Source organism: Diachasma alloeum, unplaced genomic scaffold, assembly GCF_001412515.2.
Source record: "Diachasma alloeum isolate Michigan unplaced genomic scaffold, Dall2.0 Dall_scaffold_00277, whole genome shotgun sequence".
Taxonomy (NCBI): Eukaryota; Metazoa; Arthropoda; class Insecta; order Hymenoptera; family Braconidae; genus Diachasma; species Diachasma alloeum.
Window position 1 is genome coordinate 2,128,890 of NW_021680416.1, and position 24,556 is coordinate 2,153,445.

The 24,556-nt window shown below is 34.2% G+C and overlaps 3 protein-coding genes across 4 annotated transcripts; 1 reads left to right on the forward strand and 2 right to left on the reverse strand.

The window, feature by feature from the left end:
* Positions 1–1,822: 1,822 nt before the first annotated feature.
* LOC107038052 (fatty-acid amide hydrolase 2) lies at positions 1,823–12,082 on the forward strand. The gene is made up of 10 exons (XM_015256924.2): positions 1,823–1,946; positions 4,794–4,968; positions 5,585–5,804; positions 6,123–6,340; positions 7,505–7,616; positions 8,412–8,710; positions 9,853–9,954; positions 10,425–10,592; positions 10,897–11,079; positions 11,508–12,082. Exons 2-10 carry the CDS (start codon positions 4,795–4,797, stop codon positions 11,601–11,603), a joined length of 1,572 nt encoding a protein of 523 aa, XP_015112410.1. The 5' UTR covers positions 1,823–1,946; position 4,794; the 3' UTR covers positions 11,604–12,082.
* Positions 12,083–13,068: 986 nt separating this feature from the next.
* LOC107038137 (cytochrome c) lies at positions 13,069–17,447 on the reverse strand. Its single transcript, XM_015257047.2, has 4 exons — positions 17,326–17,447; positions 15,520–15,572; positions 14,710–14,851; positions 13,069–13,660 (listed from the first exon to the last, which is right to left on the reverse strand). Exons 2-4 carry the CDS (start codon positions 15,556–15,558, stop codon positions 13,515–13,517), a joined length of 327 nt encoding a protein of 108 aa, XP_015112533.1. The 5' UTR covers positions 15,559–15,572; positions 17,326–17,447; the 3' UTR covers positions 13,069–13,514.
* Positions 17,448–18,612: 1,165 nt separating this feature from the next.
* Positions 18,613–23,479, reverse strand: LOC107038135 (casein kinase II subunit beta). Of its 2 annotated transcripts, none has more exons than XM_015257044.2 (5): positions 23,375–23,479; positions 22,225–22,300; positions 20,541–20,643; positions 19,849–20,230; positions 18,613–19,325 (listed from the first exon to the last, which is right to left on the reverse strand). In XM_015257044.2, the coding sequence occupies exons 2-5, from the start codon at positions 22,294–22,296 to the stop codon at positions 19,220–19,222; spliced, it is 663 nt and encodes a 220-aa protein (XP_015112530.1). In that variant the 5' UTR covers positions 22,297–22,300; positions 23,375–23,479; the 3' UTR covers positions 18,613–19,219. The 2 variants fall into 2 exon arrangements, with proteins under 2 accessions (XP_015112530.1, XP_015112529.1); XM_015257043.1 differs by lacking the exon at positions 23,375–23,479 and adding an exon at positions 23,177–23,366.
* Positions 23,480–24,556: the final 1,077 nt, after the last annotated feature.

Sequence of the window (24,556 nt, forward strand, 5' to 3'; positions counted from 1 at the left end):
CTGACGTACGATTTGAGAATCGCCCGTCCGTCAACGCATCCCACGTCATCCCATGAGAAATTATCGACGAAAAATTCCATTTTCCTGGAGCAATTCTTGTCGCTGTGGGTAATCATGTCTTCTACTGTCTTCAGCAGCCACTGGACAGCCTTCTCCACCATCTCCACGAGGAAAACACTCAGATCATTCTTCGTTACCCCTGGAATGTCCAATTTCGCGAGAAAATACCCCAGTTGAGTAGTCACCGAACGCAGCAGCTTCTGCTGGGATTTCTTCGGCAATTTCCATCTGCTTATTCTACTGTTTAAATGTTTCTTCACGGCTTCTCTGGCGGCTGATGTTCTCCACAACATTTGGATGGTCTTCACTGTTGCTATGTGGCGCAGTGTTAATTTTTGTTGGAACTCTATCGGGGCGGATGCCATTTTCCAGTGCCAAGTGGTGATTCATTGGGTTTGACAATACTTGGGAGAATGAACGGTGCGATTGAAGGGATCGTTCGGTACTGGGAAAGGACTCGGTTTTGTTTTGATCGAGAGGGATAGGGAGGGGAGAGGTAATCCCGATACCTCGGGAAAACTCCTCGAACTGATAAGATTCCACTGATTTAGCAGACACTCTTCGGCATGATTTTGTAAATTTTTTCTCGTTTTTTTTTTCGTTCCTCATCGGAACATTTTAGCGGACAAGACTCGGAGAATTTACATGAACGAAAAGATTAATGAAGATCCTTGCGAATTCGATAGGGAATTCTATTGAATTTTCTGCTAGTTTTTGGCCGATTCTAGTGAAATGTTCAAATGAAAATATTCTATAGAAAAATTACAATTTATTCTATTGGGATATTTTCTATAGAAATTCTGCGGCTCAAATTTTCCAAGTTTGTTTCGTTCTATTTTTCTTTCATTTTCATCAAGAAAATCACGCACGAAAAAATTTAGTGAAAAAACCTATCGAATTCGTTAGAAAATTCTATTGAATTTCTGTTAAACTTTCTATCAGTTTTTGGCTGATTCTATTGACATGTTCAATAGAAAAAGTCAACAGAATTCGATTTTTCTGTATAACTTATTCTTTTCATATATTTTCTATAGAATTTGCTCTACTCAAATTTTCTAAATTTTTTTCATTCTATTTTTCTTTTCTTCTCATGAAGAAAATCAAACGAAAAAACTTGAAAAATTAGAGCCGACGAAATTCTATAGAAAATATCTCCATAGAATAAGTTATATAAAAAAATTGAATTCTATTGACTTTTTCTACTGAATATCTTCTATTGAAAATTTCAATAGAATCGGCCAAAAATTAGTAGAACAGTTCAGTAGAAATTCAATAGAATTTTCAAGCTAATTCGCTAGATTTTCCATTGAATTTTTCATATATGAAATAATATAATTCTATCTGTAATAATTCACGGTAGAAATGCGACGTCAAACTAACTGTTATACCGCACTATTACGTGCAAAGCACGCGGTTTTTTCTTCTCAAGGAAAATTAATTTGGTTCCATTATTCATGACGAAAGAAATCCGGATTTTCTGTTCTTCATTTTCCGTTGATATACTGATGACAATCAATTCTGTACCATTATTGATTGAAAAATCACTCGTTCCATTTTGTATTTTCATTTCTCGTTAGCATCGCAATGAAAAATACATGTGGTATTGTTATTCCTACGGAAAAAAATCACAACTCATTTTTTTTTCATTAACCATTGGTACGGTAATGAAATATTAATAATTGGCGTCATTTTCTTGCTGATCGCTGATACAGTATAAGTCACTTCTCCCCCCGAAACGTTTTAGGACAGTATGTGAGTAGCCGTTGTGCTTCGAGCGTGCACATCTACCGATAAAAGTGACTCCAATTTAATTTCGTGTCGACGATCTGCTTTTACGGATTTCGTTTTTTCCGGATTTTTTAAATTCGTTCATAAGATATTCTCAAGTAAGTTGTTCATTACATTCAACCTCATTATATTTATATTCAACATTGTTAAAAATTTATTTTCTTCAATTCACGGTCCCAATTAATGGATTACACGCACGAAAAAATTTAATAGAAAAACCTATCGAATTCGTTAGGAAATTCTATTGAATTTCTATTAAACTTTCTATTAGTTTTGGCTGATTCTATTGATATGTTCAATAGAAAACATTCAATTGAAAAAGTCAACAGAATTCGATTTTTCTATATAACTTATTCTTTTCATATATTTTTTATAGAATTTGCTCGACTCAAATTTTCTAAGTTTTTTTCACTCTATTTTTCTTTTCTTCTCATCAAGAGAATCAAACGAAAAGACAGAAAATTTGAGCCGAGGAAATTCTATAGAAAATATCTCAATAGAATAAGTTATACAGAAAAATTGAATTCTATTGACTTTTTCTACTGAATATTTTCTATCGAACATTTCAATAGAATCGGCCAAAATAATAGAACAATTCAATAGAAATTCAATAAAATTTTCGAAAGAATTCGATAGATTTTTCTATTAAATTTTTTCGCCCGCGTACAATGACTAAATAAAATCGGGAATTACAACACTGAATGGAATTTCTTTAAAAATAATAATAAACAGACTAGTGTTGTCATTTAGTAATTTAAAAAAGTGTGGAAACTCTTCAGTAGTTTTTTCCTGATTTTGTTAAAAAAAAAACCGCAGCTGCTCCGCGTGTTTTTTCACAGGAGATTCGGATAAAAATTACGGACCGCTCCGAAAAAATTCCCTGACAGTTCCGTAAAATTTCCTACAACCACATTTCGCTCCGGAATTACGGAAAAAATACGTAATTTTTATTGAATATTTCTCTCGGTGTAATGTATGAGAAACGAAATTTAATTTTGTTGCGGGTAGTCCACGTACGAAATTTTTTCATTCGTGATTAATTGTCCGCACGAGCGAGAGCACAATTGCAAGAAAGGCAATAATCTCACAAGTCATTTACGTAATCGGTATATGCTCCAGTCAAAACATTGATAGCGCTCATTACCACCGCATCATCATTTTTAGAGAATTGAATTGTGCGAATAGTATTAAATTTTGATGAATTCCGATATTTACTATCGATGTTACAAAAGGAGAAAAAAACCGAAAAAGTATTTGCTAGAAAAGTCTAACGATTTCCTGTTGGTCTTCTAATGCGAATTCTACTAGTTTTTCATCGATGACGTCGATCCATTTTTTTGTAGCAGAAATGTTCAATAGAAAAACTATTTTTAGAGAAACTATTTTGTGGAGAGAAAATTAATGGAATTTTAAGAGAAAATCCCTCGAATTTTTCTACTCCTTTCTTTTATGAAACATAAAAATTTGGAAACGTTAGGCCAAGAAATTTTTATAGGAAATATCGTGATGAAATAAATTACATAGAAAAATAAAATACCATTTTATTGATTTCTTTTCTGCAAAATATTTTTCATCGCACGTTTTTAGAATCGGCGGCATCGTAATTGTATTGTAACAGAATTTGATAGCGAATGCGTCAGTCGTAATTGTTCATGTCGGAATTTTTTAAATAATCGAGCAATAATTTTCGCGATCACACCTGAACTCTGACTTTTCATCAGTTGATTCCTCCAACCACTGATATAAATTGCATTTGATTGGAGTTGCCATCGTTATTCTTTACGAATAAGTTATTCTGTCACGTGAATTTGACCTTCAGCAGACATGATATGACCCAGATCACAATTAAGATAATTTTATTGCGAGTGAGATTCATGAAGCTTTATTATTAATACAGAGAAAAAAATTCAAGGTCAGTCTCTCGCTCTACTCGCTTCCGATTAGGGTAGGACACGTATGAACAAATTCAATAGAAAAACTTACATATTTACATATTGAATTAAAATACTAGCCAACGGACGCTTCACGCCCGTCGTTAGATTATATTATATTATATTAATTTATTTATTTTATATATTTTACATATTTTATTTTATTTTATTTCTTTCCAATTTTTCTTCGCGGTTAGATTAAATTAAATTTGTTAGATTCTATTCCCATTGTAGTATTCAAATTGTGAAAACAGTTTTTCTCATTTTCAAATGAAGAGATATTTATGTTCAATAATATCAGTATAATATAATAATTCCTCTCAATAAAATCAGATCATGAAAACGAAAAATTTCGTTTTCATGATCTGATTTCATTGAGAGGAAATGAGAAAAAGGCAGGGAGAGATGATCAGCAAGAAAATTTTTATTTTTATTTTTATTTTTTTAACGCTTAAAAGAAAGCGCTTTTTTATTTTTCTGAAAAATTTCAAAACTGATTTTGTTAGATGAAAAAATATCAATGTGCTCCCTTTCTATCATCTAAATTCAATGGAAGAAAGTGAAAGAAAACAGAGATACGTGATCAGCAAGAAAATAAAAATTTCGATTTTTTAATGTCTCCGGAAAGCTTTAAAATTGATATATTTTTTGAAATAATGAAAGAATATCCATCAATTCAATTTCTATCCTCACATGTTAATAGAACACATAAAAAAAATTGCGAATAATAAAAATCGGAGATGAAAAATTTTATCGGATCAATACAATGTAATAATGTAATTTTTTCAATAGAAAAATTTACATATTTCAACTTATTTTTATATTTATATATTTATTCATTTATTATTTATTTTTATTTTTTATTTTTTTATATATGCTTCACATATATTTTATAGTAATCTTATATATAATCGAAGAATACATTAAATTGGCCTATATCATACGATTTTTTAATGTATTTTTCCACGGGGGCAATCACATGTTTCTGCAAATGAAAAAAAATAATCTGTGAAGGATGCAATTGATGTTGATGCGGACCGCATCATGGATGGTCTCTATGTTGCTAACGATATCGCAACCACTGTTCTGGATTCTGAATCGCAAACAGCCCCCAAAAATACCACCAACGGACAATCCTCTCCTCCAGCTGAGCGCCAGCGAATTGGCCAAGAGGATACGCCTTCGTCAGGTAATGCAATCGAATTATGGAAATTCAGATGATTTTTCGAATTTATATCTGGGTAGGTTTTATTGGAAACGGGGTATTTGAATAATTAAATTTGGCAAATAAGTGAAAAACTTTCTTTTATTTTATACGCTCGGAAGACACATCCGTCTGTACCAATTCCTTAGAGGAACTAACTAAATGACAAAGGGATACAACACCCTGGACCCCTGGTGACTCACACTCGATAGGTCCCACTCATCCAACTTTGTTTAGACTAAAAAAAAGAGCATAAACATCATGCCTCAAACTTCTCAGAATTTCCATCCATAAATAGTATTTTTCCGGCCTGTTGCGATGGGGTTTTTTACTCGTGTGGCGTTGGCGTCCGAGCCGTAGGCGAGGAGTGGCCAACCACACGAGTAAAAAAACCCCATCGCAACAGCCCAGGAACAATATTCTTCTGTAGTGATTTTCAAGTTTTCGAGTTTGGGAAGTATGTAATACCAATTCCCAGACGAAAAATCGTGAGAAGCAGTACAGAAAAATGTTCTTCATATCGAAAGTAAAATCACAGAAAGAGACGTACATATAATATTAATTTTTGCAACGCATTATTTTCACTCAAAAAATCCAACAGGTTTCGAGTGAGGCTGTAGTCACTGCCTATATCGAGAGAATAAAACGAGTAAATCCGCTCCTCAATGCGGTTGTTGATGAGCGATATGAAGATGCCATCAGAGAAGCACAACATTGTGACAAAATGCTCGGGAATGGAGAAGTCACCGTTGAGGAGATTGCTGTGAATAGGCCGTTGTATGGTGTGCCTATCACAGTTAAAGAAAGTTGTGCAGTCAAAGGTACAACGTACGAAAATAGTAAAAATAATCGAAATCACGAAAAATCAAAAGAAATCATAATTTCCAATTCTCATTGAGAAATCATAAAAATCATTCAAGAAATCACAGGAAATCATCCCATTCTGGAAATCACTGAGCCACCAGATTGAGGAGTGACTAGGCCCTCGGAAAATTCATATCCAAGAAAACCCCATTTTCTCATAGGAAAAATCCCAACAGAATAAATTATATAGAGAAATTCACATCCATTGATTTTTAAAAAATTGATTTATATTGCTTTGCCTCTTCCCCACTGAATTTTTTTCCGCCCATGATAAGGTCTCAGTTACACCGGGTGCACCACGATGCGACGAGGAATCAAAGCAAACGAAGACTGTCTCGCTGTAGCAATTATGAAGAGAGCTGGCGCAATCCCACTGTGTGTTACTAATACTCCAGAATTATGTAGTACTTTCGAATCGACCAATTGCGTGTATGGCACTACAGTCAATCCATATGATGGCAGACGATCCGCCGGTGGTTCTTCCGGAGGCGAGGTAAAAAGACATGATTTATGACTTGAGGCCGTAAACTAATAAACAGTGAAAATTCCATTGAAAGCAGCAGAAATATTATACGTAACTAGGGGGTTTCGCTCCCTGCTCGCTTCGCTCGTTAAACCCCCACGGTTGTTATGATGCGACCCATTAGGGCGGATTGATTTATTTTTAGAAAAAGGCTCCAGTCAACACCTTGAAAACCCTACACTGAGAGGAAAATTTTCTAATATGTAGACCATATTTACTTGAGAGAAGTAAATTATTCAATTCAATTCAATTTATTTTCCTTGATGTTACAAGAGTTCTTCCCTTGTTTTACATCTCCACCAGCCCTTCTTTCTCCACCTCTCCTTATATTATTTATTACATGCTGATATAGATATTTTAAACTTTGAAATTTTAACTAACAACTCAGATAGTTCCTTTTAACACGTTACTTCCATATCTAATTCTTTCTCCCTTTCCTGAGAGAAGTAAATTATTTTCAGTGGTTTAAATCTCAGAATGCTTGCGGTTCACAGAACTCGAATGAATTCTCATTTATCACTATCGTTAGAGATGCAAATGCGTCACATGACCCGTCATATGACGGTCATGTGACCGTCATTGTACATGAACCTCACAGGGCTTTCATATGACCCCCATTTCTGTAGCGAAGTGGTAAACTAGGATAAGTGCAATTTTTTTGAAAAAAATTCTATTGGTTGAATCGAAAGTTCTCTTAAACGTAGTCAAATTTGTGAACTCCTGAAAAAGTTCCATTTTTGCAATTATCCTAGTTTACCACTTGGCTACAGATTTGATTCCTATATTATCCCCACATGACCCCATATGACCCTTATTTTGATTCTCATTCTTATCTTACCCTTATCCGAACCCGACTTCTCACCTTTATCGTGACCCATATTGTGACCCTCATTCTGACCTTATTCCTGAATCTAATCCTGACTTGTAACTCTCGGTTTCGAGTCTTGATTTTTCATCTTATTTTTTATCGTCAGAAGTCGATTTGGATTTTTATAAGATAGAGAGGATATTCTGTTTTTGCTCAACGATTGACCTTCAAATTGAACTTCAGTTGCATTAATTTTTAATTTTAGTTTTTTCAAAATATTTATTGGAAACATTTCGCAATTTGATTGTATAGAAATGTGCTTACAGGGCGCACTCTTAGGAGCTGGCGCTTCACTCATAGGTGTTGCTTCCGATACTGCGGGGTCCATTCGAGTTCCCGGTCTCTTCAATGGGATCTTTGGACACAAACCTACACCTGGTAATTCCACCATCTCGTAAAATAAAAGTCCTTGCATACTTCAAAACATTGACATGCTCGCGACGTTCTCTGAAAATTAATTTCTTACCATGAATGAAAATATTTAATAGAGAAACCTTGGCTTTCTTTGAGAAATTCTATTGCATTTCTATTGGAGTTCTGTAAGAATTTTCTTGGAGTTTCATTAAAAGTCTATTAAAAAATTCTATTTGTTTTTTGCGCCATTTCTATAGGAGATTATGCAAGTTTACCGTGTCATTTTGGTAAGAGATATTTTTCGCAGCACGTCGTTATTCTTAAAACAAATTATTTCCAACAAATAAATTATCTTTTTCCCATGTTAAAGAGATTCTATAATGACCGCAACGCAGGTTTGACGCAGCGCGTGGAATCGTCAACATAATCGAAAAACAGTTAAATGATTGATTCAACGAATTGCACGCGTGGCGTTAACCCTGCGTTGCGCTTCATTGCGGAATCTCCTTGAAATGAAATTGCCCGTTACGCGCCGTTGCCGAAAACTCGCTATAGGCGCCCGGGTAGTATAGAGTGAATTCGGCAACGCTGAAGTCTAAATAACACGGCGGCGCGTCCGCGCGGAGGTGACCAAGTCGCAGGGTCGCGTATGATGCCCAGACTAGGGTCAATAGAATTGGCGCAAAAACCAAATAAAATCTTTCAATAGAATTCCAATAGAATTCTTATCCAGTTCCAATAGAAATGCAATAGAATTTCTTGCAGAAAACGCTAGGTTTGTCTATTAAATTTTTTCATACGTGACTTCATTCTTGACAGGACTAGTACCACTCAAGGGACATTATCCTCTTGTCAACAATGCCAAGTTTCAAAAATACTTGGTCATCGGCCCAATGGCAAGATACACCGAGGACTTGATTTTGGCTTTCAAAGTCATGTCCGCGGACTGCAAGGAGAATCTACGTCTAGATGACCCAGTCGAGCTTTCCAAACTCGATGTATTCTGTATAGATGATGCTGATCCTAGTTTTGGATTTACGCCTCCTAACGGAGATATCAAAGGCGCAATTCATCGAGCTGCTAAACATTTTGAAAAGCTCGGCGCAAGAGTCAGTAAGGTGAGTGAATTACTAATTATGGATTTAAACTCACGGCATCCCATGCACGAAAAAATTTAACAGAAAAATTCGAACGCGGCTCTTAAGAATTTCTACTGCTTTACAATTTTTCCGTCGATAGCATAAAATCTCAGAACAAGTTGGTGGAATGGATTTCCGATATTTCTACAGTTTATTTTATTGAGATTCTGTTCATAAAAACTTGTTCTCATCTTCTGTTCCCGTCGATTTTTTTTGTTATGGATGTATTTATTGAAAGAAAAGGCTTTGTTCCTTGCTCGCTTCGCTCACTAATTTAGGGGCTTCCCCCCCACACGCCGCTCGCTTCGCTCGCTCGCCCGTAATCTCGCACGCGCGAAAAATTGAATGGAAAAACCTAGCGAATTTGTTAGACAATTCTGATTATTTATTTTTTATTTATTTAGTACAATAGTACGGAATTAAAATTAATTGTAGTTCAACTTGTTTAACCAATAATAGTACTTAATAATAGTAACTCGTACAAACTTAACAAGTGAATCAAAGGGATCATGTCCGTGTCCGGATAATGTTTAAGAAGTAAATTAACATGCTTGCTTGAATTTCTGTTGAACTTTATATTAGTTTCTGCCTAATTCTGTTGAAAAGTTCAACAGAAAAAGTCAATATAATTCAATTCTTCTATACAATTTATTCTATTGAGATATTTTCTATAGAATTTTCTTGGCTGAAATTTTCTAGGTTTTTTTCATTGTACCTTTCTTTCTTTTTCGTCAAGAAAATCAAACAAAAAACTTGGAAAATTTGAGATGAGAAAATAACTTAATAGAATAAGTTGCATAGAAAAATTGAATTCTATTGCCTTTTCTATAGAATATTTCAATAGAAATGTAAAATTGCCCAGCGAATTCGCTAGGTTTTTCTATGAAACTTTTTCGCGTGTTCGTATTATAGAGAAAACAATCAGAGAAAAGACCGCATATGAACCCTGAAAATTTTTGCGTTGTCTTAATTTACAAAATTATTATACAGAGAAATGCGCAGAACAAAATCGACGCTCTCAATGACAATCAACACGAAAAGAGAAATTCATATTCAAAGTGCTCACATTTTTCAGGTGCATTCACGAGAAATTAACGTCGAATTTTCTCAATGAGTTTCAGCCTGACATCGGGGGGATATCTGACTTCTTTCCGATAGGAGTTGCATGTTTTCTAGACCTGGAGGATAAACCAACTATTCTGATACACCCCAATAATAAACAGGTAGTCCGATTTATTCCATCCGTCGTGAGCCGTTTCACAAAATTGATCTGACATATCGTGAGGGTAGCTCGGGAAAAATATTTGGAGGCGAAAACTCTAATGAAATCAGTAGCGAAGTGGTAAAACGGTTTAATTCGACTTATCTCAGTCGAGTTTCTGAAGAATATTTCCGAATCCAAGAGAAATAGCGAAATTTTCGTAATAAACTTTGTTGTAGCCCTCAATCGGCTCTACAAAAAAGGTTATAACAAAAATTTTTCCATCTCCCTTACATTCCGAGATATTCATTGAAAACGGGAAAATAGTCAAAATTGAGTTATACCGTTTTACCACTTCGCTACTGAAATTAGTCTCCTCACGATACGTCAAATCCGATTTAGGACGCCGTGTGTACTAAAGTGAAATGTGACTCATAATACGAAATTCAATAGATAAATTACATGTTTGAAATTTGAATTTCATTCATCTAGGAGCGTGTGAATTCAACCCTAGAATTCATCAAGTCGTTAGTAGGACTGTCCCAATACAGCAGACATGCGATCATGATGGGCATGTTCCAGGACGTGAATGGACTTATAGCTCCATCAGACGTGCCTAAGTACATCAGAAAAGCGGAGGAATTGAAAATCACACTCTTGGTGAATATAACTCGCCCCAACATTAAAAAAAAATCTATTGAGACTAATCAATTTGCTTTATCTGACTTTCTCAATATTTAAAAATCCTAAAAAAAGTCTGACGCCGAAAATATCGTCGGAAACACAGAAATATAAATAAATTACTTATTGCACGCAATTAATTTGGAAAAAATATATAAAATAGATTTTTAGGCCTTTCAAATGCTGATAAAATCATGTAAAAAATATTAAAAAATAAATACAATTTGTGAGGAATTACTCACGCGGTACTGTGAATACTAATTTGCAATATTTATCCTCTTAGAAACACCTTGGGGATAATGGAGTATTTTTATATCCATCATTCGTGAGTACAGCCCCACTTGTCGGTCAAACTTTTCTACAATCAACAGGGGGAAGTTATTCTCTGCTATGCAATGTTCTTGGTTTTCCATCGACTCAGGTGCCCATGGGGCTGAATGCTCAGGGTCTGCCTGTAGGATTCCAGGTAACACTCGAAATTTTTTCAATCGTCCTATTGCTATCTGACATATTCAACTGATGATAACTAATTATCGTTAACACATAAGAATATAAGGGATTACTTATTGTACGCAATAAAATTCGAAAAATATATAAAATAGATTTTTAGGCCTTTCAAATGATGTTGATAACTAATTGTCAATCAGTTAAATATGTCTAAATTAGACCGTTAATATCCTGTAATAATAACAATAATAATGATAATAATAATAAAATGTAATAATTATTTTTTTTATTAAAAAATGTAATAATTATAAAACTGGAAAATCAATTATTTGAAATAATAATTATTATTTTCAGTAAAATATAATGATAGTTTTTTTTTTAATGTATAATTAGTCATTCATTTTAATGATAACTAATCTGGGATATTTCGTAATTAATTGCTTTAAGGTGTTTGCTGCTCCACATCAAGACCGATTGTGTCTAGCTGTAGCGAAGGAACTGGAGCGAGTATTTGGTGGATGGATACCACCGGCGACGAGTTGAGCACAACATGGAGCTCATGGGAATTTTTCATAACTAGGAACGAAGTGATGAAACGAAAACATTCGATGTTTTCTTCTGATAAATGTCTGGATGACAAATGGTTTTCGCAAATATGTGAAAAATTCCCTCTACTGCCGGAGGAATTCCCAATAAACATGTACTGACATTTCAACTTCTCAAACTCACGTGTTTCCGAGATGAAGATATTATTAATAATAGTGGAAAATTTGACTTTTCACAATTTTTTACCCATAAATAGAAAAATCCCACTATTAATACTTTGATAAATGGGGAAAACCTGCCATGTAAATCAGATTTGAACGCATCGCCTTCAATTTTTAAGAGAAGTGCTGTCTTAATTTGTTAATAAAATCGATTGAAAAAATTGAAAAACTTAATTTCAAAGTAATTTCCCAGATTTTCTGCGCAGTTTTCTCAATGGAAATATTCAATAGAAAATGTTCTTTAGAAAAAATCAATAGAATTCGATTTTTCTATAAAACTTATTCTGAGATATTTTCTATAGACTTTCCTCGGCCCGAATTTTTGTTTTTTATTTGGTTTTCGTCATGAAAAGGAAAGAAAAATAGAATGAAGAAAAATTAGAAAACTGTCCTTGCCGAGTAAATTCAATAGAATATATTTCACTAGAGTAAGTCGTACAGAGAAAATCGAATTCTATCAACTTTTCATCACGCTGTGACGAAAAGTGAACTTTTCGGCACGCTCCGCGTGCCTAAAAGTCCAATTTCCGCCACATTGTGATGAAAAATATTGTTCGTAACTCGTGAAAAAATGTTTTTGCACTCGTTACGAAATATACTATTTTCTCTAGAATATTTTCTATTGAACATTTCAATGGTTACATACCAAAATTCCCCAGTCAAAATTCCCCGCGAGAAAATCCCCCCGCAACAGAACTACCTCGAACAAAGGATCTCAATGACAAAACGAAAATAAACAAAAATCAATTGAAAAAGGCCTTGTACAGTAGATGGATTGGGCATTAGAATCACAATAAGCACTCAACAGGTGTGTCATATTATAAAAATAAATACAGAACAGGTATAGTGGGGACACGGAAATATCAATCCCACGATCCATCAGTTACCAATCACACGTCGCCGAGTTCATTACGTCTCAAAATGCCAAACTTGAACAAAGATTTTCACAAACCAAATATATAATTTCAGAAAAACCGCATAAATACGCCATACGGGGAATTTTATCGGCAGGAATTATTAAGTTAGGAGAATTGGCGCAAGGAATATTGACATGAAGGAATTATGTCGGGGGGAAATTTGACCAGGGAAATATGAGGCGAGGAATTTTGGCGTGTCACCAAAAAACCGCGCAGTCAAACTGCAAAATTCACTAGAATTGTTTCTATCGAATCCCTTCAATTTTTCTGTAATTTTTTTTTGTATAAGAAAAGGGAGATGATAATGCAGTAAAAACACACCAATAATACTTCATCGAATTTGTATTTTGCCACTGAGTCTCCGAACTATTGATGAATTATTTGTACAGGTTGACGTAATTTTGACGGAAAAACAATATTAAAATGACAATAAATATAGAACCACAAGATTCAAAGTAATACAGTGTTCACAATTTCGATACAATTCAATTGCGCGCAAGCTAAAGTGAATTTATCGATTTATCATTTATTTTGACCTACTTATTTTTAACAATTCATTACTAGTTTCAAACGCACCGGCGTTTCATTGCTTTACATTTGTTTTTCCATGAGTATCGTCTTGCATTTGTCTTTACATTTACACCAGCAAGATAGTCAGACTGAGACATTGGTATTGCAATCATTGATTCAACTATGTAATCTATAACGGATGAAAATGCCAAGAGTTCACGCTCGTCGATGCACAACATCTAATTCTCGTTTTAAATGATTTACTTGCTCGCTGTCTCTATGTACGCAATTAGATCTGCACGCTCCTGGGGCTTCTTCAGTCCAGCGAACACCATTTTCGTCCCGGGAATGTACTTCTTTGGGTTTTCCAAGTATTCGAAGAGAGTATCCTTGTTCCAGATAATTCCTAAACATTGATTATACAGCATTATATAGAGGGACACAGGGATCCCCATCAATATTAAATTTCTGTAATGTTACAAGAATTTGCCCCTTACATTAATGAAGGTTTAAAATATGTTGATCTAATTTTTCGAATAATATAATGTTAATAATCTGATTTTTCAGAAGAACGTTATCTCGATGTTTTTTTCATCTTTCGTCATCTGAAATTGTCAATTATGCATCATGCAGAAGTTTTGAAAAATTATGAATGAATAATCAAAAAAAAGTTGAAAAAATTCTGAATTTTTTCAAAGGGCATTTTTAATTTATATTCAGAATAAGTTGAATAACAATAAATTGAAAAATGTATCTGATTTACGGTGACAAATGGCGGCCTGTCACCCAATATCATGCGGGGGGAAGACTGATTTCGTAAATCTTTTCCCACACTGCACAGAGACATTTATTACGGAGAAGGCTCTTTGAAAAAAATTGTGATATTTTGGAGAATTTTTTAATCACACTTTTATCACATAAAAATGACAGATGACTACATGCCACTGTTTTGAAAATTGAGATACCTAGCTGTCACTTCCCATGAGGAGTTAGTGTTTTGTTATCCCCCATGGAAAATGACAGCTAATAGATAATTTGCCACAGCGAATCAGATATTTGTAATTTCCACTTTTTTCAACTCATTCTGAATGTCAATTAAAAACGCTCTTCGAAAAAGTTCTGGATTTTTCCAATTTTTTTTATCATTCTATCATAATTTTTGGGAATTTCTACATGATGTACCACTCAATTGACAATTTTGGATTACGAAAGATAAAAAAAATCCAGATATCATTCGAAAGATAGTACACCGGGACCTTAAGATAAAATTTAAAAAATGTAGATAGTTTATGTTCTGCAATTCCGATAGAAAATGTCTCAATAGAAAGAGTTGTACAGAAAGATAGAAGTTTACTAATTCACTTCATCAATTAATTTCTACTGGACATTCTCTTTAATCGAGAATTATACAACAGTGCATAGTTTAACAGTTTAATTGAGTGGGTCATAACTCACCTTTAGCCTTGTTACCGTCCGAATAGGTGAATCCGGGGACCGAACCCGTTTTCCTACCGATTAAACCATGAAGATTGGGTCCAACTTTGTGTTTGCCACCAGCTTCGATTGTGTGACACTGTGAGCATCTCTGAACGAAGATCTGTGGCAAGCAAACCCTCATATTATCATCATTTTTCGTAATAAATCAACTCCAAATCGGTCATTTATTTCAGAAACGAGTGGTTCTAGTAGAAAATGTCACAAAAATGTTTTGTTGTCGAGGAAATTTTCGTACGAGACATGAAAAATTGAGTCTTTTTCCATGACCATTTACAGTTTCAAATCCCAAATTTTTTTGCTTCTTTTTTTTCAACAGCGAAGCAATAAAACGGTTCAAGTCGATTTTGACTATCGGTGAGTTTTCAGTGAATATCTCTGAATCTGATGCAGATAGCAAAATTTTCGTCATCAGCTTTTTTGTCGAGCGAATTAAGAGCTACAAAAAAGGTTATCACAAAAATTTCGCTATCTCCCTTAGATTCGAAGATATTTTTCGAAAACTCAGTTAGAAGCCAAGTCGATTTCACTACTGTTTAAAATATTGAAGAGCACGCGGCTTTAAATTAAAATAGAGTTTATCAAATTAGAAACGAGGTGACGAAATTAAAAAACAAATGTCGCAATCGGGAGAAGAGAATGAATCAAGACAATTGAGTGACGCTAACTTTAGAGGGAGAAACAAGAGACAAGAATGCAAAAACGATAGAATGCAATTAAGGAAATTAGAGATTCGTTACACAATATTTATGTGAAATACCAAGCAATTACCTTCTTTCCCTTTTCTACATCGCCAGCGGGGACACCCATGTTGTCTTAGTTATCTGAAAAAAAAATAGAATTTGATGAAAAAGTCTAGTGGATGCCTATTAACCTGTGTTATAAATTCTACTAGATTTCGGCCGATTTTATTGAAGAATTCTGAAGCTTTGCTTCATTTTATAGAACACATCTTACTAATTTGAACATCTTGATATTATTAATTTTTTTCCATACTAGGGGGCTACGCCCCCTGCTCGCTCCGCTCGCCGGTGCCCATATGACCCGCATGATCCTTATTCTGACCCTTGCGGCCCTTAATCTGAGCTTTGTGATCCTTAATAGCCCTTATGAGCTTTAATCTGACCCTTGTGACCCTCATGACCCTTAACATGATCCCTGTGACCCTTAATATAACCCTTATGACCTTTAATCTGACTCTTGTGACCCTCATGACCCTTAATCTGATCCCAGCGACCCTTAATATAACTCTTATGATCTTTAATCTGACCCTAATGACCCTCATGACCCTTAATCTAATCCTTGTGTCCCTTAATATAATCCTTATGACCTTTAATCTGATTCTTGTGACCCTAAATTTGACCATGACCTTTAATCTGATCCCTGTGACCCTTAATATAACCCTTATGACCGTTAATCTAATCTTTGTGACCCTCAATTTGGCCCTTATGAACCTTATTATGACCGTCATGACCCACAATCTGATCCTTGTGACCTTTAATCTGACCCTTGTGACCATAAATTTGACCCTTATGACTTTTATTGTGACCCTTAATCTTATCCTTATGACCCTTAATGTAACCCTTAATCGAAACCTCGCGACCCTTACTTCGTCCCCCAAGACCCTTATTTTGACTTTTATGACCCTCAATCTCATCCTCATGACCCTTAATCTGATCTTCGTGACCCTTGTTCTGACCCTCATGACCCTCATTTCGACCCTTAATTTTCGTGTCTTAATTTCGAGTACCAAATTCTCATCACCAGAAGTCGATTTGGATTTCTTACAATACAGTAGTAAAGAGAAAATATTTTCCATTAAACACCAATGAAAAAAAACGCGGATAAGCTGCGGAATTTTTCAACAGATCCTCAAAGCTAAAATTCAAGTGAAACAGAAATTTCCCCGTCGACTTGAGCCAAGTTTGCATCAATCTATTGTCAAAAATCATTGCATTTTGTCATCGTCACTGGGTGACCTCTATTTTCCAAGGTGCTACCGAACGCGCCCAGTTACTCATCTAACTTTGACCCTCACACGCATGAGCAAAGCCAGAGAGCCCCAGGAGCGAATAAAACTCAGCACAATTGTTGAACTCTCGTACAAATTCCAGCTTTCCGCGCTGCCCATTCATGCCCCTCGACGTCAAGCAAAACGAAAAATCATGGGACATTGGATATAAAAAAATAGCTCATCGCGTGGTCGCGGAATAAAGACAGTGGAGCACTGGCTCGAGGCCAGCAATGTTATATAATTCCCCCGAATTTTATTGCAAATATATTTAGAAGGACCATGAAAAAGACTCGGGGGAAAAACGATTTTCTCACTGTTATGACGAGATGAATTCGTTTGGAGCGAACGTAATTTTATGTTAGGATGATTTAATTATTGGGAAGCGGAAGACACGTGCTGCGAGGACGTGGGAATGCCAATGCCAATGGTAACCTCCAGGAGTTAACGGGGCTAATGTGGTTACTTCCACGTGAGGAGACTAATTTACTCGAAGATGATGATTACGCGTTATGATGCAATTTTTATGAGCAATTGTGAATGACAGATTTTACGGGAATAATCACCTGTCTCGTTGAGGGTCGCCTAGATGAACTGAACGGCTCTGCCAAAGCGTTACTCGTGATAATCGATGCACTTGCGCTGACGTAACTCGGTGGAGGGATTGAAGTCTGACGGAAATTCATAGAAGTTCTAGAACCGCGGGGAATGCGTCTGGGGGCGGAGTTCTCGAGGTGGAGTCTAGCTTCCACTAGATGGTGGTAGTAGGGGATTGATTGGAGCGAAGGGATTGGTTTAGGAACGCCTGTCTGGGAGATTCAAATCAGTCAAAGGGGCTATTAGATTTAAAAGAATGAAGAAATTTAATAGATAAACCTTGCAAATTCGTTAGAAAATTCTATTGGATTTCTATTCGTTTTTGGCTGATTCTTTTTAAATGTTGAATAGAAAATGTTATATAGAAGAAGACAGTAGAATTCGATTTTTCGAATTCCATTGGTTCGAAATTATCTAGTTTGTTGTTTGTCTCTCTTGACGAAAATAAAAGAAAAATGTTCAACAGAAAATATTCTATAGAAAAAGTCAGTAGAATTCGATTTTTCTATACAACTTATTCGATTGAGGTTTTTTCTGCAGAACTGCCTTGGCTCAAATTATCTGTTTTTTTTGTTTAATTCTCTTGATGAAAAGAACAGAAAAATAAAATGGAAAAAACTTGGAAAATTGAACACACGAAAACATTTTTAGTAGAAAAACCTAGTGAAGTCGTTAGAAAATTCTATTGGATTTCTATTAGTTTTTGGCCGATTCTGTTGAAATGTTCAATGGAAAAAATATTCTCTAGAAAAAGTCAGTAGAATTCGACTTTTCTATACAACTTATTCTGAGATATTTTCTGTAGAATTTGCTCGGCTCAAATTTTTCGTGTTATTCATTCTATTATTTTTTTTCATTTCATCAAGAAAATCAAACGAAAAACTCGGCAAATTTGAATTGAAGAAATTCTATAGAAAATATCTCAACAGAATAAGTTTTTTTTATATAGAAAAATCAACTGGGTTATGCAGAAAATCGACATTTATTGACTTCCCTCGAATGCAGCTATTGAAATAATCCATAAAAAATAAAATCCCAAAATAACCCGCACAAAATCAAATGGAGAATATCACGAATTAAATATTCTGCTTCACTACCACAGTCATAAGTTCTTGCATGATTTTTTTATTAAAATCACACAAACATCACTCTCCATCTACTTCAGTAGGTACAAATATTCATCAGCAATAACCGCCACCAAATTTCTCCTCCACCCCAATCGGATAACCATGAAAAAACAATAAATACCGTAGGAATGCTGTATCGATTAAATTTACTGAAATTCAAAGGTGTTTGAAATACGCTAGGCAAATACAATTCTAGATTTTAAATTCATAATCTTTTATGCTAAATTCACATTCTACTTTATACACAATTATCATCATTTTTTTTAGAATAATCTTTCAATTTTTATCGAAATGTTCATCGAATAGAGAAATCTCCGGCGTTTCCCCTTCAGTTTCATATTCATCACTTCGATTCCTGTGGAAAATTCATTTATTCTAAGATGATACCCTTGCACTGGCTCCGAGTGAAAAATACGTGACAATAGCTGTTCAATCTAATTTCGAGAGAAAAAATCCTAATCGACTTATTCAATGTCTTGACTTTGACCGCAATGATTTGGCCATACGACGACTGCAACGAAATGAAACAAAGAACGATCTCTTCAACAAAATTACCGGGTTAATCTAACGTAACAAGCAGTCTCGAACGAGGCAAAATCGTTCAACAATGGCGAGAAAGAAACAAGTAGAGACAATGAAATTAACTTAGATCATTAGCTGAGTTGTTATTTCTTTCTGACGTATAATAATGTTGTTTTCATCATTTTTTTAAAAATTTTTCGTCGTGATGGGTTGTTTAACGTTTTCCATTGTTGTACAGAGTACGGAGTGGTGCCTTGAATGTGGCTGCTGATTGCTGTTGCATCTGGTAGGCTAGTGGGTGAATTTTGAAGCCATATAATCTGAAAAACATAATTTTATGAGTAGATAATTGTGATAACAGTTTGAAAATTACTTCCAAATTCATTAATTTTTTAGATTAAATCGATCTTAGATTTTTGTGTCTTTAATTCGACTTTTAATTCAGTTAACAATATTTTTTCAATTTATTATTTTGTTTATTTCAATTCTATTTTTTTGTTTTTTATAGCTATATAACTTATTCTCTTGGGATTTTTTCTATAAGAATCGGGGATAGTTTTTCCATGTTTTTTGTCTTTGATTTTAATGCGAGAAACAAGTAAAAATACAGGGAAAAAACTTGGAAAATTTACGTCCAAGAATTTTTATACAAAAATAAATCGATAATAATACTAATAATAATAATAATAAAGTGAAAGAGAATAAAAAAATAGAATTCTAATACAAATTCAATAGAATTTTTTAGAGAAATCTCCATGTGTTACAATTTAATTTCTTCAGGCATGAGTTCCCAAAAATCAGTGAATTATTGAAAATAAAAAATTTTTTTCCTTGCGATCTTACCTGGGTACAAATTGATTTGGAGGTCGTTTGGGTCGGTACTCTGGATGAACCATGAAGAGCATATGTGGGAAACCAGTGCCAAAATAGGCCCCATCGTTGTGATGGTGCCTTGAACTTTTTGGAGTGTAAACATCCATGCACTTGGGACAGTAGCTCTTGACCATGGCCTCACCAGGTACATCGCTCAAGCCAAGAGGTAACATCTGTTGGGATTCACAGTAAACCCTGGGGCAGTGGCCAAAGTCACCTGCTTGATACTTCTCGATCATCTGGGCAATTCCACGGTTCGTCAGGATGTATCGGGCGTGAATGAGTCCATACAGCATCTCCGCAGCTTGCTCGATGAGGTCTGACTGATTGGGATTGTCGTCGAGGTCATCATCTATTGATTAAAAATAAATTATTATCAATGAAGAAAGCATCCTGGCGGTAAAACGATTCAAGTCGATTTGGCCTTCAGCTGAGTTTTCAGAGAATATCTTCGAATCTGAGGGAGATACCGAAATTTTTGTTAAGACCTTTTTGGTAGAGTGGATTGAGGGCCACAAAAAAGGTCATGACAAAAATTTTGCTATCTCCGCTAGGTTTCGAGATTTTCAACGAAAAGTGGCCAATAGTCAATGTCGACATGAATTGTTTTACCCCTTCGCTATTTTATTCGGCTCAGATGAACCATTTTTGGGTTTTTTAACCTGGTTCTAGGTCCAAAATCATGTCCAAGGCCTGACGATAATGTGGAACTTGTTCATTTAAACCAGTCAAATTGAATTTGTCCTGAATGTAATCTTCATCGACCTGTAATTATCAATTTGTTGATTATTTCGAAGGAAATTAAGCAAGGGATTGAACGTGCTCATAATGCATTAATCATCATTCTAAATGATTGATTAATGATTTAGTTAAGTCATAAGTCAATTTATCAAGTCATCGATTCATTAGAAAAAATTATTTATTTAATTAATTAAAAACAATGGTGAAGATTTCGAATGGTTTTTTATATTTCATTAAGGAATTTTAATTTTATTTCATTAAACAACAATTTGGTCAACTCATTCTGCAATTAAACAATTACTCAGTGTTAAAGCCTCAATGAATCATAGAAACAAAGATTGTCTCTGTGATTGAAGAGAGTTGACAGACACGAGGTGATATTGTTGTGATATATTTAATAAACACTATATTGTCAACATCGTTTCTAAATTTAACTACAAATATATGCCACGTGAAGAAACTGAAGGACTTCTGAACGGTTTGTCATTTTACTTCATGACATCTGGGATAAATTCAATGTTTGCACATGAGCCCTAGAGTTTCACCATTTTAATCTGTTTTAGCTATTAATTCTTTTTTTTTCTGATGATTGTTGAACTTAATCACGCATTCGTTTGTTATTTATGTATATGTAATTAAATATTTAAATTTAGCATATATAAATGAATATGTTACATGAATATCTAGTTCTATGTTACACTATTAAAAATTTTTGTCTAAATTTTCCGTGAGAAATTGCGGAAAGTTTTATCGTATTCGAATTCCACTGAAATTTCAGAAAAACTTGTCATTGAAAAATCAAATATTCCATTGATTTCCTGTTCAAGTGATCTGGAAATCAATAAAATACTTGATTTTTCAGTTCAATTATTCTGTGAAAATTCATCAAAATCAGAAAAATTCAGGGAAAAATTGAAATTTCATGTCATTTTGTTTCCGAATATTCATGTTCCAGTGAAAATTCATGAATTTCCGTGAATTCTACTTGAAACTTGAAATTTCATAACCATTTTTCCCCAAATCTGATTCACACGAACGAAAAAATTTAATATAAAAACCTATCGAATTCGTTAGAAAATTCTATTGAATTTCTATTGAACTGTTCTATTAGTTTTTGGCCGATTCTATTGAGATATTTTCTATAGAACTTCCTCGGCTCAAATTTTCTAATGTTCTTCATTTAATTTTTTTGATGAGAAGAAAAGAAAATGAGAATGAAAAGAACTTAGAAAATTTGAGTCGAGCAAATTCTACAGAAAATATACGAAAAGAATAAGTTATATAGAAAAATCGAATTCTGTTGACTTTTTCTATTGAATGTTTTCTATTGAACGTGTCAATAGAATCGGCCAAAAACTAATAGAAAGTTTAATAGAAATTCAATAGAATTTCCTAACGAATTCGATAGTTTTTCTATTAAATTTTTTCGTGCGTGCAATGTCACTCATGAGATTTACTATAACATCTTCCCTGAAATTTCAAAAAATTTCAACAGTGTAGGCCTATAAACAATAAAAGCATAAATAAATTCTCAGGTTGGAGAAACGGTAGGTGAACCCTCCCTCAAGTAATAATAATTGACGTGAGTAACTGTAAAGTCCTTACTTCACAGAAGAATTCATTTCCACGCAGGCCGCAGAACCATGAGATCCAGGAAACCTCTTCTGAGCTGCTCATTTTTCTGAACAAAAAACCCAAAAATTGGCGATCACCGAATTAATTTTGATAAGGTAATGTAACAGACAATGGGAGCAAGACTTGGGAAATCATAATAAATAAGAATGGCATCCTTCGACAGCGCCAGAGCATTATCTCGACAAAATGAGGCTTTTGTTCGGTCAGTGGAGTTGACGAATTCATACACATACGCATGAAAAAATTCAACAGAAAATTTTAACGAATTCGCTAGAACATTCTATTGGAATTCTATTAAAATTCTAGAGAATTCTCGTAAAAATTTAATTTGTTTTTTGCAATAGATTTGGATTTTTCTCTGTGAATATTCACGTGGAATTTTTTCCACAAGAATACTTGAGCATGAATTTTCAATTTTTTTCCCCTCACATCCTGCAATGCAAAACAAGATAAAATATAGTGGAAAAAACTTGGAAAATCCGTGCCCAATAGGTTTAATGAAAAAAATCTCAAAAGAAAAATTCAAACAGAAAAATGGAATTGTAGACAACAAATGCGACATTGAATCAAGGAACTCAATTGTGTAACAGGTAATTTCGTCGAGGAAACACTGCCTCTGTCGAAGTGTGTCAAAAAAACGAGATTATTGAAGATTAGTAGTCTTTTAATTTATTATGACGATTTTGCGTGGAGGTCGACGTAGTTGGAGGGAAAGAAACAACAACAGAGAAATCCCAACGACAATTGAGTTCTCAAATTTTTTGACCCCCATTTTCCCAGCGAATGGATCAATTTTTCCCCGAATTTTTGGCCACAATTTTTGTTAGTCTTCATCTACTGTCTACTTCACATTTTTTATTATACGCCTCAATGCACTATTGCTCGGGCGCCCTTGCCCCGTTGATCAACGCGCTTCACCTACGTTTCCGTGGTCATCACCACTATGTCAGATCAGTCTTGGATATCCCTCGGGAGAATGTGCATCCAGACGATGCATAACTCGTGTGATAATAGTTATTATTGTTCGCTCAGATATCACGAATTGGTGGTGGAATTTTCATTGACGAAAATTTTATAAAAATGAGTAATGCAAAATAAACAGTTCAGAGACACAGCTTACCTTCAGATGTTGCTGGTTAGTCACACACGCCACCACACGCCTCGCTTCAGTCTTTTCCGCTGGATCATTCACAAAAATCCAGATGCCGCCATTTTTAAATGGCAATGCCATCTCTTGGGTGGTTTCAACAATTTTTACGAAAAAATTGACAATTAATTTATTTTTATTAATTATTCTCGGGGTAAAAACGTGAAGAATTTGAATAAATAATTTTTTTTGTGAAAATTTTAAGGTTTAGGTGATTTATATGGTTAAGGTGGGGTTCGAGTCAAGTTAATGTCCACGTGACTAGGTGAGTCAAAAGCTGTACTATTTTTTTTTACTTACTCAAAATACTTGATCAATAAAATGATTTATTGCATCAATTTTCACAGAAATTCAAATGTTGCCATTTTTAAATGACAATGCTATCTCTTGGGTGGAAAATTTAACCTTAATTAATTTTCATTAATTATTTTTGGAATAAAAACATGAAAAATTTCAAGAAATTATTTTTTTTTGTGACTAAGTGAATCAAAAGCTGTACTATTTATTTTATTTAATCAAAAGTAGATCGATAAAGTGTTTATTGGATCAATTTTCTCACAAAAATCCAGATGCTGCCATTTTTAAATCGCAATGCCATTTATTCTTGGGTGAAAAATTCACCCTTAAGTAATTTTCATTAATTATTTTTGGAATAACAACATGAAAAATTTCAAGAAATTATTTTTTTTGTGAAAATTCTACGATTTTAATGATTTATATCGATATATAGAGGGTTTCAAGTCAATTTATTGTCCCGTGACTAGGAGTGGAAAGCTGTACTATTTTCTTTTATTTAATCAAAATACTTGATCAATAAGATGATTTATTGCATCAATTTTCACAGAAATCCAGATGCCGTCATTTTAAAATGGCAATGATATCTCTTCAACAATTTGCCTGCAAATTTGGAAATTGATTAATTTTCATTAATTATTTTATAGAAAATAAAAAAATTGAAAATTCTAATATTTCTTTTTCTGAAAATTTTACGGTTCAGATGATTTATATCATTAAGGTGGGGTTCGAGTCAAATTAACGTCCACGTGACTAGGTGAGTCAAAAGCCGTCCTGTTTTTTTTATCAAAATGCTTGACTGTGAAGCTATAGATTACTACGGAGTGATAAATTACATTTTTTATTGCACATTAAGAGCCA

What these genes read in the sequence shown, in the direction of transcription:
- LOC107038137 (XM_015257047.2), bottom strand. Translation starts at nt 15,558, where the DNA reads ATGGGTGTCCCCGCTGGCGATGTAGAAAAGGGAAAGAAG. An exon ending in ATGTAGAAAAGGGAAAGAAG is followed by an intron (nt 14,852 to 15,519) that starts GTAATTGCTTGG and finishes TGCTTGCCACAG; the next exon opens with ATCTTCGTTCAGAGATGCTC. An exon ending in GGACGGTAACAAGGCTAAAG is followed by an intron (nt 13,661 to 14,709) that starts GTGAGTTATGAC and finishes ATCAATGTTTAG; the next exon opens with GAATTATCTGGAACAAGGAT.
- LOC107038135 (XM_015257043.1), bottom strand. An exon ending in GAAATGAATTCTTCTGTGAA is followed by an intron (nt 20,644 to 22,224) that starts GTAAGGACTTTA and finishes TGATAATTACAG; the next exon opens with GTCGATGAAGATTACATTCA. An exon ending in GATTTTGGACCTAGAACCAG is followed by an intron (nt 20,231 to 20,540) that starts GTTAAAAAACCC and finishes TTTAATCAATAG; the next exon opens with ATGATGACCTCGACGACAAT.
- LOC107038052 (XM_015256924.2), top strand. Translation starts at nt 4,795, where the DNA reads ATGCAATTGATGTTGATGCGGACCGCATCATGGATGGTCTCTATGTTG. An exon ending in GTGGTTCTTCCGGAGGCGAG is followed by an intron (nt 6,341 to 7,504) that starts GTAAAAAGACAT and finishes ATGTGCTTACAG; the next exon opens with GGCGCACTCTTAGGAGCTGG. An exon ending in TACACCCCAATAATAAACAG is followed by an intron (nt 9,955 to 10,424) that starts GTAGTCCGATTT and finishes TCATTCATCTAG; the next exon opens with GAGCGTGTGAATTCAACCCT.